Consider the following 11,330-nt stretch of genomic DNA (forward strand, 5'->3'; position numbering starts at 1 on the left):
TATATATATAATATACCATATATATATATATATATATATATATATTATTTTTGTCACCAAATATATATGAACATCCACGACAGCACTCGTCTGAAACAATATAGAATCCCGAATTCCGAATACTCTCCAGTAGGAGCAAAAACTCGACAAGTATATAAACACAAAGAAACCGTGTCGGAATATATGAAGGTACGTAATGTTCGGCCCACAATATAAACATTTTTCCTGAACTCTGACCAGAAAGGAAAGGACACTAAAGTGCGGATTGTTCGTCGTATGTGATCGTGTGGAATTTTTACACTCGAGCAATTCCATTCATTATCCCTTCTTGGTTACGAACACCCCGAACTGACTGGGAAATCGAATAAGTCCACTACGTGGGCGTAACGACATGGATTATGAGAAGATTTTGTTAGCTAGGAACAACACGTGATACAATTATTGAGAGGAAAATGCTTTGTTTGTTATAGAAAGTTCTAACAAAATATATGTAATTGTACCCACACATTTTTCCGAATAGTTTTGGTGTAAATCGATATACCATATGCAAAGGGTTTAATGAAGATATAGGTTATCATGCATGTTCAAGGTAAGATAAATTGGTAAATATTAATAAAATGCATGGCAAAATGGATTATGAGATCTTTTTTAGCAAGGTACAACACATCATACAATTATTGAGAGGAAGGGGTTTTGTTTGTTACAGAAACTTCTATCAAAATAAACTATATTGTACTACCGGTTTTCAAAAACCGGTTTTAAAACCGTTTTCTTGGCGAAAATTATGGAATTCGAAACCCGTTGCTTTAGTGAAAAAAGTCGGTTTTCACTGTATAAATGGAAAATGACAAATATAGCCAAATATAAAAGATAGATGAAAGTGTTTTGATTCTTGAAATCATATCGGATCAATAGTATTTGATATTTTATCAGTCTGCAATGGTTCACAGAAAGGTTTTGTATATATTAATTTAGATTTTTATACCAGTGTGTATATTAATTTAAATCAGTGTGACTTCTTCTTGAAGAAGTAACTTCCTCTACTCAAACTTAAAAAGAAAGTTTTAAACCTTAGAAGCCACAAATTAAATAACAAAAAACTTAGTATTATTAAATCATGCTCTAAAAACAATTACGCATAATTTGGTCGCAAGTATGAGAGTATTTTTTATTTCGGGAAATTTTGTGAGTAAACAAAGGGCACGTCTAAGTAGCAATTCGACAGACGTTCTAAGTTTTTTTAAATCATATTTTATTAAACAAAAAAAAAACTTAGAATGTTTACAATTAATAGTTAAAATTGCTCGGAACAGACAATATACGAGTTTAGCTCTATTGTCTTTAAAATGTTAAATACAAGCAAGATTTAAATTTTAGCTCGTTTGATGATTTTGACTAAAAAATAACGCATTTAATGACTGTAGAAATGGTGTAAGTCACATTTTACCTAAAGAAAAGTTGCAAAAACTTCCTGGTATATGTAAATAATTGATATAATCAATGAAATTTAACAACTCTTACAATTGCCATGATAGAAGTTTGGAAATCTAGCAAGGCTCATTATTCTAAGCTTTAATGATTTCCATAATTAAACCAATTTTAGTAAAGTCTTGAAATTTCAGAATGTTTGTTAAGATGATGACAAAATCTTATCACAAAAAGTTTTAACAGAATCATAATAAAAAAAATTCTTTTCACCAATTCGTGATTCGAAAAACTAATCAGTATCGATCCTTTATTGATCGTCGTAAAGAAACGGCTATTCTGATAATGGTGAAACACTAATAAGCACAAATCCTTATCGAGTTTCAATAAAAGATTTTTAAACGATTGAAATCGATGCAGCAGTTTTTGAGAAAACATGGACAAAAATCTAATTTGGTTCACATGTAAACACATACTTTTTCCAATTTTGGTCTCAAACGATTCAGAATGATTTGAAATGTCAAAAAACTTAAAATTAGAAAATCGAATTACCGGTCGAAAGGAGAAGTAAACAATTTCGAGAAGTTAACAACTATAATATATCTCGCAACCTTATAAATCCGAGAACTATAGATTTCTAGAATAGTTAATAATGGAAAGTGATATAATTGCAGAAACCATATATCTATGTAAGAAAACATTCAAACATTATATTAAAAGTCAAGTAAATTAATAAAAAAAAAGTAAAATGACTTACCTATCAAGTTCCCCTGCTTTCATATCTCTTCTTTCTGAAATAACAAAATTTACAATCATAATTCATAGAAATTGATAGAATCTTAATTATCTTAATCTATTTTACTTAATTACTAATATTATTAACCGAATGTAAAAATATTTATGATGGATATTAGATAAATTCTAGCTACTGCTTATCATAAAATTTTATGGCATTCCTTTATTATCATTCCTTAATATTCGAAGTATTTGCGGCGATAAAATGAATGAAATGCGTCTATCAAAGTTGTAATATCAAAACCCATTAAGTTTTCTCTTATTGATTCTCATGCTTTTATATAATATTAGAAATCATAACATTAGATATATTATGGGACATATATGATGTAAGATAAGAGGTATTATTTTTGATGTTCGCTGTTATATTAAATGAAAATGCAAAAATGTCTTGAAAGTAGACCATACTTTCATAGTAATATTAGGTTGTCAAATATCTCCCTTCCGCTTTTTTGCTCTTGGTTTATAATACAAAAAGGCGGAAGGGAGATATTTGACAACCTTATATATACACATGTGCATTTCCATGCACAAACTGAATTTTAAATTTACCAACTTTTTAATCTAATGCAATAAGTTTTGAATAAATGGAAACCGCAATTTGTCTCATCATCAGTGCAAAAAAAAACTAGTGGAGTGCATGGTATCGTGCCTCAAGGCAAATTGCTAGAACTTCCCGTACCGTAATTAAAAATCTTGGTACGGAACCCAAAAAAATTTACACAAAATGTGTACACATTATTGAAATCGCTATAAAATATCTGATAATTTGATGTACATATGTCCAATAAACATTTTTGACCGCCAAATGACAGTTTTTGAACTTATTTTTATAGAGAGTCCATAACCCCAAAAATGTAATCAGTTGTTCATCTTGTCAATACAAGTAAAATTATTTTTGAATTATTAAAATTCGGACGCTCCGTTCTCTTAGAAACCGAGATACCGTTTTTGGCACTTTTTGCCCCTTATCTTCGGAACGGCTAGACATGCCTTTGCCAAAAACTAATTAATACGTCTTCTTATCAATACGAACTGAATGTTTTTTTGAATTATTCAAATCGGTTGATCGGTGTTCCCGAAATCGTCGACCAAAATTTGTATCCAACCGCTATCCGTTACCCCCTACACAGGGCAGAAACCTCCGGTGTAAAAGCTCAATGCCATGAAGATTGCCGCTTTCATAGCCAATATAATGAATTAAAAGTATGTCCGAACATAATAGTTTAGTTAGTACATTCAGGCCAGATGCTTTATTGCCATACAAAGTTTCATTAAAATCGTTCATTTTGTTTTAACAATGAATTATGAAAAAATGGCCTGGCCAATCATTGTCAAGAAATAATCGACACGTTTTCTAAATGATCCAACAGATTTCAAGTTAGTTATAGGACGACAATTGCTTAGATTGGCATCTTTAAAGCATAGAGGAATTATCATTTAGACTACAAAAAACTTTTATTTCAATAATCCTATAAGTTGGCGAGTAAATTGCAGAAAACTCGAAATGTAGCCTGATCAAAAATAGCATGTTACTTGAAGCATTCTAATCGGATCATTACAAACCATGTAGCTGATTACAAACGCTGGTTAAGATCCTGATGTAAAAATAATTTTTCTCTAATATTTTTGAAACTTTTTCACCTAGTTTAATTTTCCCCATGATAAGTATCGTGCGACAGTATTATAGAATAGAATCAAATTCATAAATATCCCCCATAAAAACGAAAGCGCGAAACGCAGCAAATAGAAGTATTCCATTCCGCAAAATAAACATATATCACGTACTAGGGCACAGCATTGTAATAACACTATATATACATACAAATCTATCTATATATCTTTATACCGCAACGGGCAATCAGAATAATACCGCAACTGTGAAAATATCGTGACTTTGATACATTCCGGCACGTTCAATGAAATTTCACATGCGACTCGGCGGCCAATTTCGAGTAGATAGGCGGTTCGAACAGCACGATACTCTCCTCTATGCATATCGGGTTGATAAAAGTTAAATTGTAGGAAATCATGATTTGAAATAAAACAAAAGTGCTCTGGATACATTGTAAAGTATGTTCACTCAAAATGAAACATTCAATTCCATGTATTAACGCTGCTAAATATATAATGTTAAACCGTTCCATGCAACTCAAAGTAAATTCAGAGATGAGTGAGCAAATTTTCCTGATAAAATAAAAATATTAATCTTGTAATCATTTGTTCTTTTGCATATCTTTATTGTCAATCAAAATATACATTATTTTTTTTAGGACAATATGCTGGTCTTCAGGCCTTTGAGGAGTTAACTTTGTAATTATGAATGAATTTTAATCATAAAAGCTGATCGTGACACACGAGAAAAAGCAAGAGTGTATTATAATATACCGTAGTACCCTGAATTACGAGTGACCTAACATACTAGTGTTGCATAAGAGCGGATTCTTTGCTTTGAGATACGAGCAAAATTCGAGATACAAGCTTTGAGCAAGTAAAAGTTTTCTCGAAAAGTGTTAATTATAAAATGAAAATATGAAAAATTTTGTCAGTTGTAACAATGATTTTTCTACCATAGAAATATTTGGCTGTTTTATAATAGTTTAATTAATAGTTAGTCATTTCGACTATATGTTTGAAATTGTTACTATACATTAATAGTGATTTTATAGTTATATATATATATATATATATATATATATTTATATTGATCTACCGTTCCTTGCATTTTGTACAATAATAAAATATTATGTATTTTTACACCCATGGGTCTAAAGAAAAAGGCCTAATTTCTTGAATTCAATAGTTGAAATTATTGAAAAATATGAGGATGTACGAACGAGCTTTCCTGTACTGTATTATAAATATGTGCTGTGTTTAAACAGAAGGTGTTGATAGAGGATATAAATCCAGATAAGGGTTTTACAATCATTTATAAGACGCTTCTAAAGCTCTAAAACTTTGTAGATAAAAATCACCCCAAAAAAGTTGCCACAGTTTGAGCATCGCAGTTGTTCAACGTAACATGTCTAACTAATTCCCACAATATCATGAATGGTCAGAAAAAAAACAAAAAATAATATACAGTAAAATTATTTATAATATACAAAATGGTTTGCAAAAACCCTAGTGCTGGAACGAATTAATGAAATTTCAATGTATTTATATAGGAAAAAATGATTCGAGATACGAGTGATTTGACATACGAGCATAGTTAGGTAACGAATTAAATTTGTATCTCGTGGTAACACTGTAATTTTTGTTAATAATTTTATTAAAAACCAACTAAATCCTATTTTGTGATATCAACCGTTTAATGCAATTGGATTAAAAATTACATGTGTAGAATTCATGATATTTTAATCTTTACTATCTGCTCACAAATATTATGTTAAATACCTAACCTATTCTACCTAAAAATAACACTATAATTTTATACCATAGGTACAAGCTAGTTTTAAGAAATCATTTTGTACGCATCACTTGATTTACATCTCACTAAGAAATACTAATTACATACTAAACTACTTATTTTTTTAATCAAGCTGTTTTAAAAGTCTGATATAGCCTATCAGGTTACATATTATTTCTGGTCAGTGTAATTAATAACTTTTATTAAAAATTGCGTTTGATGTCTACACCAAGAACGTAATTTTTTATTCATTTTAATTAAGTTTTAACTTATATCTTGAATACTTACTGCGGAAACAGCACTTTTCGGAGCGCATAGCCCACACGCAAAGGCAGACCAGGAGTATTAGACCGGCCAGGCAGCCCCCTGCAACGCCCAACAGCACGCTCATGGCTAAAGGCTCTATAAAGAAATGACATTGAAATAGGTAGACACATTTATTTTATATAGGTGAAATTACTTCAAACTGATAGTGGTAAACAATAACGTCGTTAATTTTCGAGAAGTTTTATAATAAATTGACATAAATAAAGATAAATCCTTAAATCAAGATTAGAATCGGAAAAAACTTGATACGATTCAACTGAAAGCCTATATTATGGACAAATAAAACCTGAGACAAAAAAAGAGTGCGCGTAAGGTTCACACGCGATTGAAGTAAAATTTATTTGCTACTGTACAAAGTAGAAAATTTAAGTTTAGTAAAAATTAATTTTGAATAAGTTTATTAGTAATATGGTAACACTCGTGAGCACACATTTATTAGTGTCGACCATTATACAGATTTATATTATTACGCTATTTCTAGTCACGCCTAAAGAAGTTTTACTTCAAATTATCGATGTATTTTTTAGTAAATGTGATCAAAATGTATGTAACCAAACATAATACTTATTAAAAATTAATAAATTTCAAACACGGTTCAAACACATTTTCAAATTAATTTAAAATAGACAACAACAAATGTTCTGCATCACCAAAGCATATAGAACCATATTTAGAATTTTGAGTCGATTATATAGCGTTTATTTTATTTTATGATCAACAAATGATCCAATCTAAAGCGGCGTCAATTAATCACGTGATCGATTTTTAAGGAATTTTCCCTTACCCCTTGGTGATACGTGGTGATTCAAAATTACCCCTCTCCGCCATCAAACATCACGTGTATTTTTACAAGAGAAAAAATTGTAGAATTTTGATTTTTTTAAATGTTTAGATTTAAAAAAAATCTAGGTAAAAAAATATATACACGTGATACCGTGCTTTACCCCACCCTCCCTCACGTGATATTTCGTGATTTTTTGTCAAACCCCCCCTCTCCCTAAAAACTTCAGATTATTAATGGTCGCCCCCTAAACGGAGAGCTGAATGGAAATCATTTTCATTGATATGATATTGTCATTTCTTGCATAATCAACAGTTACATATGATTTACTGGCCTTATGGTGTTTCATAATTTTCGGCAGATAACTACTTTGCAACATATTTTATATGATGTTGTTTACTTCACTATCATTTGAAAAAAATTAATGTAAATTATACTTTATAAGCAGTGCAATTTGAAAAGAATGTATAAAAAGTTTATTAAAAGCAGTGGTGTTGTCGAGCCGGAACGCGCCGGAACGTCGTTCCGGCAAATCATTTTTGAGCCGGAACGCGTTCCGGCAAGAAAAAATATAAAAACATCGCTACATACAGAAAATGATTTAATAAGTAAATTTATACGTTATTATTCAACTAATTTTATTAAATGTTATTATTGCAAAACATACATATATGTGCACAAAATGGGTTTTGTAATAATTTTTGTTTCTTTCCTTTTGAACGGAACTGAAAAAAAATGAAAACGGTTTTAGAACCGGTTTTAAATTTAGCGTTCCGGCAAAAAAATATTAGCACAAAACCACTGGTTTTATCAAAGTCGTTTTTAATTTAGTAACAAATTGAGGTGTATGAACTTCTTATAGAAAAAATAATATTTATAAATCAAATCTTACATTCATTCGCATTTCTTATACGCTAACATCTACATCATAGGTTCCTATTCATGTATTTTTATAGCCTTACGTGTGCCTATACGTTGCATTCTATACTACACGCCTTACATCTGTACCATACGCTATATTTCATTATATACTCTCAAATCCCTACATTGTGTACCGACATACTACTAACCTAACCTATATCTACTACCTATATACTATCCTATTACCTATATTTTTTTTACACGCTACATTAACCCTACCGAGATTGAACCCGGGTCCGCCGCGTGGCACGCGACGACCTTATCCACTACACCACCGTAACGCTACAATCAACCGTTTTTTTTCCGCGTGTCGTCGCGCCACCTTAGTATTAATTACCTAATTAATTAGAAAATGACCCGCGGAAACAACAGTGCGTCCCATATATATTATTAGTGGGGGTATCCGATAGGGTAGTGGTTAAGGTGCGCGACTTCCACGCGGAGGTCCCGGGTTCAATTCCCGGTATAGACAATAGGTAGGTAGAGATAATACATAGGGCGTAAGGTAAACCTATATAATATAGGTGAATATATAAATTAGACAGTAGTATTTATAAGAAGTAAAAGGTCTGTAGGTATTAATAAGATAATGACGGTATAGGTAATCACGGATATAATAGATAGATAATCACGGTATGATAGATGATAGATATTTATCGATGATATACAATAATATAATATAGTATGATAGGTAATAGGTTATCTATCATATTATTAGGTTAAGTCTTATAAAGTATTGTAATAAATCTTGAGTACTTTTATATCATAATAAATACCCGTAGGTATTAATGAATACAAATAATACCAGAATAAATATGATTAATGTCATTGAAGAATATAAATTATGTACTCAATGATTCCCTTATACTTGTACAATTTAATGTATAGACTAGCTGTGTATAATAGAGTTAATTATATAAAAAGTCAATATATTAGATTTGTGAGTTCTTATCGAAATATATCAAATTTTTTGAACCGGATTTTAAATTTTAGCGTTCCGGCAAAAAAAAATATTAGCACAACACCATTGATTAAAAGCATAAATATATGTTGATAGATATGATTAGATACTATAAATGCTAATAGCATATTTCAAAAAATATAATTTATTAAAAAAATTAAATTAATACTCGTATAAGTATATGATAAATTTAAAATATGTATGATCAATACATGAATACATCTGCAGGCAACATTGCATTGTACAAAAAATTCGTTACCATAAAGCGAAAACTGAATGATTTGAATATGAAAGTAAAAGTCCAAAACAAAGATTTAATGTACAATTAAACAGCGGATGATGCAGTTCCTAAATATGCATTCCGTAAACTTTTTGTGCAATTTGCCTAAACCTCGCACCTGTAAACTCACCGTCCACTCTAAGCGTGACAGCATGCCTGTCCGCTCCTCGTTCATTTTCAACGACCAAATAATAGGGTCTCGAATCCGCTGAATCGACACCATTCACGTGAAGTGTGGATTTGTAACAGTCCTCTCGCGAATCTTGAACCATTTCATCTACGTGATATCGACCTGAAAATGAGCAAAATAATAAAATATAAATACTCTGGAAACCATCTGGAAAAAGTCGGTAGAAAGTAAATCCAAGGTCATGGTAAATTTTTGTTTTTTGAGATTTATTCGCCAGCAATAGGATGGAAGTGTTTTGTCATTCTTGACAGCAGCAAATAATGATCAAAATGAAAGAATTTGATTGGCTACTGCGTAAAAAGTCTAAGCTTTCTGTTGAAAATAAGTTGCTGCTATATAAATCCATAATTGAACCAATCTGGACCTACGGAATTGAGCTCTGGGGATGTGCTTATAAATCAAATATAGCTATACTCAGTCAAAAATTTTACGTACAATTCTTAATTCTCCGTGGTACGTAACAAATGAAACCATTCACAGCGACCTCAACATGAAAACGGTGCATTTAACGTTCAAAGAACTCAAGGAAAAATACAAACGCAAAACTGGACTCACATTCGAACTATCAATAGATGACATTAAACCTTATGGCATAAAGAGATCGAAACGGCAATGGCCTTTAGACTTAGTCTTAGATTAGGTCTAATATAATATTATCATAGTAATTGTTAAACTGAGAAGATCTCATTGGAGCTCTTCTTAGGCATCGCTCTTAAATATTGTTATTTTAGCTCATAGGAATCTTTATGTATTTCTGATTGCCAAATAAAACAAGTTAAAAAAAACAAATCTTGACAGCATGACAATTTACCAATTTTTGATTCTTGATTTTTTTTAAATTTTATTCTCAATAGCAATCAGAATACACTAATACAGTATAAATCTTATGAGCTTTTAGGCGTATATCATTCACTCATGCCACATACACACATTCACCAAATTTATTATTTCCACAAAGATGTGGTAGTGCTAAAGGTCTTCACTATTATCTTTCGGCAGATTCTTATCAGTTTCTTGAAATCAGTTTTTCTTGAGTGTCTCAAGAATAAGTTGAGTGACTATTCAATTTGAATAATGTTTTAGTTTTTGAAAATGTTTGACCTTATTTATTTTTATAACTCTGTTTATAAATTCTAGGTTAAGATCGTCGTGTAAGTTTTGATTTAAAGCTTCTATGTGTTCGGGATGCCAGGAAATTTTCATGAAACAAACTTTTTTTCTTCCATATTTTCAAAAAACCAGTAGTGCATGACATCGTGCCTTAAGACAAGTGAACAAAACGCGTGCCTATTATTAAAATCTCTATGAAACATTTGATAAGGGTCAAATAATCATTTATGTCCGCTACATAGCATTCTCATTAACTTATTTTTATTAGATTTCCGAAACCGCTGGACCTGCATTCCCAAATATTTAATCAAATCTTCATTCCATCCATACTAGTAAAATGCTTTTTGAATCATTCAAATTGGTAACTCTGTTCTTTCAAAAACAATTATAATTTTTTTCACTTTGCCTTTGCCAAACCCTGATCAGTACGTATCCCAGTCAATAAAAATCGAATATTGTTCAAGTCATTCAAGTCGGTTGATCCTTGCTCACGAAAATGTAGATAAAACATTGTACTTGCACATGAATATGCATACAAATACATACAGTCATTTTTGCTGAGGTGTACTAAAAAGTTCAGAAACCCGTGAAACGTAAAAACATGCAGAAATTTTCATTTTCGTTTTTTACGATTAATATAAATTGTAATCCGCACATACATATGCAAACACACACACATGCATCTATTTTTTCCAACAATAAGACATGCCAAAAAGTTCAGAAACCCATGAATCGTAAAGATAAACAAAAATTTTCATTTACTAGAAATTAAAAATCAAGCAACGTACGATGTCCGCTCAAGAATTCATTTGTTACAAGAAAAACACGTGGTTATTTATCAACTGTCTCGGACTATCAAAGGCTGCAGCTCTGATGCAAGGCATTTCTCTTTGAAATCTCCAGCTCGCCGTCAAGAGACCGCTTTCTCCTTTCTCCAGGATTCATTTCGAGAGCGCATAGCTGTGTGCAATTCCGTGTGTTACGGCCACTTCAACAAATAGGTGGATTGAGATGTTTGTTCTGGTATTCTATCACCGCAAACACAACATAGGGGAGGTCATTACTCCAGTCTTAGTAGAGGTAGAGGGTAGTCCGAAAACCAGGAATGTTCACAGAACGTAACCGTTAGTT

General features: G+C 31.2%; 1 protein-coding gene across 1 annotated transcript in view; it reads right to left on the reverse strand.

Annotated features, from left to right (window-relative positions):
* The window catches only part of LOC113370835 (hemicentin-1), a 198,735-nt gene that overhangs the window by 13,645 nt on the left and 173,760 nt on the right, over positions 1–11,330 (reverse strand). Inside the window, exons 16-18 of the mRNA XM_026611519.1 lie at positions 9,018–9,191; positions 5,918–6,031; positions 2,183–2,216 (exon numbers count right to left, since the gene is read on the reverse strand). Of these exons, the coding sequence (XP_026467304.1) occupies positions 2,183–2,216; positions 5,918–6,031; positions 9,018–9,191 (322 nt within the window). The remainder of the gene's footprint in view (positions 1–2,182; positions 2,217–5,917; positions 6,032–9,017; positions 9,192–11,330) is intronic.

Source organism: Ctenocephalides felis, unplaced genomic scaffold (genome assembly GCF_003426905.1).
Source record: "Ctenocephalides felis isolate EL2017-DRISC unplaced genomic scaffold, ASM342690v1 CF-g0.4_SCAFFOLD_01492, whole genome shotgun sequence".
Classification (NCBI taxonomy): Eukaryota; Metazoa; Arthropoda; class Insecta; order Siphonaptera; family Pulicidae; genus Ctenocephalides; species Ctenocephalides felis.